Here is a 4,170-nt window from a genome sequence, read left to right on the forward strand (position 1 = left end):
GGTCAGGGGGTTCACCATGCCGTTGGACAGGCTGGGAATGAGGCAGGGAGGTTTGGTCAGGGGGTTCACCATGCTGTTGGACAGGCTGGGAATGAGGCAGGGAGGTTAGGTCAGGGGGTTCACTATGCCGTTGGACAAGCTGAAAATGAGCCTGGGAGGTTTGGCCAAGGGATTCACCATGCTGTTGGGCAGGCTGGGAATGAGGCAGAGAAGCTTGGTCAGGGGGCACATTATGCTGCTGGGCAAGCTGAGAAGGAGGCAGAGAAATTAGGTCAGGGTGTTCACCATGGGGTTAATGAGGCCTGGAAGGAGACAGAGAAGTTTGGTCAGGGGGTCCACAACGCTGCTGCGCAGGCTGGGAAAGAGGGAGACAAAGTGGCCCAAGGGGTCCACCATGGAGTTAACCAGGCTGGGAATGAGGCAGGGCAGTTTGGCCATGATGTTAACTATGCCGCAGGTCAGGCTGGGAAAGAGGGAGACAAAGTGGCCCAAGGGATCCACCATGGAGTTAATCAGGCTGGGAAGGAGGCAGGGCAATTTGGCCAGGATGTTCACCATGCTGTTGAACAGGCTGGAAAGGAAGCAGACAAAGTGGTCCAAGGGGTCAACAATGGGGTCAACGAGGCCGGGAAGCAGGCAGAGAAACTTGGCCAAGGGCTCAACCACGCTGCTGGCCAGGCCGGAAAGGAAGCGGAGAAACTTGGCCAAGGTGTCCATCATGCTGCTGGCCAGGCCGGGAAGGAGGTGGACAGGTTGGAGCAGAATGTTCATAATGGGGTCAACCAAGCCGGCAAGGAGGCCAACCAGCTGCTGAATGTAGGTGAACAGGGGGATTGGGGAGAAGTGGGCTGGGGAGGGAGAGGTTAAGCCCTTGGGACATTTGGGGGAACCCATGGAACCTTCATTTGTCCAAAGACAAGAAACGTGGGCAGCTGTATCACCGTGTTCCCCTCTTCTTTCCCCATCTCCCTTACAAAGAAGCCGGGAATCTGCTAGAGATGTGGACAAAGCCATCTTCTCTGTAAAGCTCCATATTGGACAGGACAGAAGGCAGCCCATCCCACCTTCAGGGAACTGCCCTTTCTATTGAGTTAGAGAGAGGCAGTGAGGAACATTCAACCTCTTCTGTGGAATAGGAAACAGTCACTGAGACCAAGGTCTATTACAGCGCAAACAGAACAAGTGTGGAAAAGACCCAGAATGTAAGAGTGAACAGGAAATAGCTTTTGGCAATTAGCTCTAATCTTAACAACCACCTCCTACAGCAGTCAGGGTGAGGGTGCTGACTCCGATGGCCAGATAAGGAAACTGAAGGTCAGAGAAGTTAAGGGAATTTGTCAAGGTCACGTGGCTAGTACCCAATTTTGGCAAATCACAGGTCAGTGTTCTTTCTGGTGATCCTCACTGCCAGAGCAGGGGCGGCTTCCTGAAGGATTGCTGTCATGGGGAACTGACATTGAAGTTCAGGACAGGCAAGCAGAAACATTCACAATAGAACAAGTACCCAGGAAGGAGTTTAGGGATTGGGACAAGGCTAACTCCTATTTCCTCAAATCCCCAATCTCCATGAGGAATTTATGCGATCAGCAAGATGGGACATCTTGGAATTTGGCCCAGAGTCATATCTGCTGCCAGGCAGGGAGTGGGGATGAGTAGATGGGGAGGAAAGGGTTATGTATGGGAGTGGAAGTATGTAAAGGAGAGGAAACCGAGTCAGACTGCAGGACTGACCCCAGAGTGGCCAGGAGAGAACAGTTTGTTAAGGACTTGAGGCTGATAGCAGTGACTAGAGGTAGAGATTCTACTGAAGTTTCTGGGGATAAGATGAAGGACAGGGATCAACCCGTTAGGGATAAGGGTGGACTATATGTAGAAGGGGTGGGTTTGAGGTCCGGGCTGAGGTTAATGGACTATGGCCTTGTATTTGTGTGAGCCCTCTAGGCTCCCTTCCCAGAAAGGACCTTTCTCAGAGACTGAAAGCATTTCATTAATTAAAATAAAAGGAAGTTTGTGGACTAGTCAGGCACTAAGAGGCAGACATCCTTTCTGGCTTTTCTTCCCAGCTCTCACAGAATTCCTGAAGCATCATGGAACATTCCCTTGGGTTTTCTTTCTGGACAGCTGGGGGAGAAGGGAGTTAAACCTATGCCCCCAAGTCCCAGTTACCCTAGAGGGGAGCAGGTCACTTGGGAGACCCTCAAGGGCTAAAAGGGTTGTAATGTTGGTCTGGACTTTGTCCACAGGGCCATCCTCAAGGCGGATACGCCGGCCAGCACGGAGGGGCCGGAACCACTACATTGACATCTGGAGTAAGTTTCCCAAGCAGAGCATGGCTTTGGAAATAAGGGGAATAGAAGTCACTGGGGTTTCGCTGGGATGGTAGTGACTGACCCTCTTTGTCCTTAAATTCCAGGCCTCGGTCAACAAGCCCTTCATCAACTTTCCAGCTCTGTGGAGGGTGAGTTATTGTGTGGTTTCTACTTTCTCTTCTCCATCTTGGGAGGCACTCTCACACCCTCTTCCCCACATCCTGTTCATGGATAAATCATCGTAGGCAGACTCTCAGCCTTTGCAGAGGCCATCCAACCTGCTTTTCCATCTCTGGTCTTCCCTTTCTTCACCTGCTCTTTGTCCTACTCTTTGCTCTGCCTTCATCTTTGGGGGACTTTCCTTTATCAGTGAGAGACACAAAGGCTGGGAGGAAAAAGCTCCAGAAGCCCACGTACATCTGGGAGTCAGTGAGAGAGACCAGGGCTGCTGAAACCATGCCTGTCTCCATGTTCCTATCATCTTTCTTCCTCGTCTCTCATGTGATTCTTGGTGGTTAACTGCCTTCCCGCCCGGCTTTGGATACCTTTGCTGTTCTCCTGCTCCAGCCTTGATTCATATGCTAGGTGATAGGAACCTGGGGTTCTGTCCCCTCTCTGGTTGAAAGGCATCCTCCTTCCAGAATAAAAGCTCCTATGGAATCCTGATCCTCACTCTGAGGCCAAATTAAAGTCCTGACTCTTCTCTTTGTACTTAGCACCTCAGCTACCCAAGAATGGGGCAACGGAGTGGGTAGCAGCCCTATAGGCTGCCACCTGGCATGGAAAGGCACACCCCTCTTATATCTCATCAGGCTATGGGGGCAGGAGGAGTCTCCTCAGTGATGCAAATGGTTCATGTGCTGCTAACTAAAAGGTTGATATTTTGAGGTCCCTGGAAGACAAAGGTCTGGTGACCTACTGGTGATAAATGAGCCCTACAGTTCTACTCGGACACATGTGGGGGTTTCCCCTCAGTCAAAATCGACTCCATAGCAACTGGCCTGAATGGAACTGGAATGGGGTCCCTTGAGGCAAAACAAACTAGGCTTCTTGATTCCTACAGGGACCCCCTGTACCTCATTCTGGGGGCGGCCAGCTCCGCATCCTTTCTGGATCCAGGTATCACCTCTTTGAGTTAGTCCTGAGAACACAAGCAATTCCTGAGCTAAAGTGGCCAGTTGGTCTCTGTTTTCTCTTGAAGGGAGTGTCTTGGTCCCCTTCATAACCCTGTGTACTCTGAGACTCTACATTCATTCCCTTTCTCCTTTCTCCCAGAGTATCACCAACATCATTCCCTAAACTGATGCCCGGCCTTGCTGAACGGACTGATGTTCCTGTTGTCATATCAGCTAAAATGCCCTGAAGGGAGCTTGGAAGGGAGGGATGATTACTCGGGTCCTTCAAGAGAGCTGTACTGAAGATGAACTGTATAGATTAATAAATGTGAATTAATGTGACACATGCTACTGTCTCATCCTGGCTCACCGGGCTCCCTTAGGTTGGATTTGGGGGTGGTGGTGTCCATTTGCTCTTTGTTACCCTGCTGAAGGAGTAGGAGGTCTGAGCACAGGGTGGGTTGAGCAGGAGAGTTCAGGCTGATGAAATCTAAGAGGACCAGTCATGCTTCAGCAGTGTCCAAAGTTTGTGCTGGGCCTTGGTGGTGAAAGAAGCAGCAGACAGATAATGACAAGAGCCTAGGTGGACTCTAAGGAAGTAGCTTCCTTGTTCAGGGGGTGTGGCACAAAAGGATTAGTAATAATAACTTGGTAGCGTAGTGGTTACAAATCGGGCTGCGAACCTTAGGGTCAGCGGTTCGAAACTACCAGCCGCTCCGCGGGAGAAAGATGAGGCTTTCTACTCC

At 51.0% G+C, this 4,170-nt stretch overlaps 1 protein-coding gene across 1 annotated transcript in view; it reads left to right on the top strand.

Annotated features, from left to right (window-relative positions):
* Window positions 1-3,608, top strand: part of SBSN (suprabasin) — a 4,716-nt gene extending 1,108 nt beyond the window's left edge. The window contains exons 2-5 of the mRNA XM_006867364.1: window positions 1-816; window positions 2,244-2,309; window positions 2,414-2,458; window positions 3,585-3,608. The exon at window positions 1-816 is cut by the window's left edge and continues 10 nt beyond it. Coding sequence (XP_006867426.1) covers window positions 1-816; window positions 2,244-2,309; window positions 2,414-2,458; window positions 3,585-3,608 — 951 coding nt within the window. The remainder of the gene's footprint in view (window positions 817-2,243; window positions 2,310-2,413; window positions 2,459-3,584) is intronic.
* Window positions 3,609-4,170: the final 562 nt, after the last annotated feature.

This window comes from Chrysochloris asiatica, unplaced genomic scaffold (genome assembly GCF_000296735.1).
Source record: "Chrysochloris asiatica unplaced genomic scaffold, ChrAsi1.0 scaffold00104, whole genome shotgun sequence".
NCBI classification, from domain to species: Eukaryota; Metazoa; Chordata; class Mammalia; order Afrosoricida; family Chrysochloridae; genus Chrysochloris; species Chrysochloris asiatica.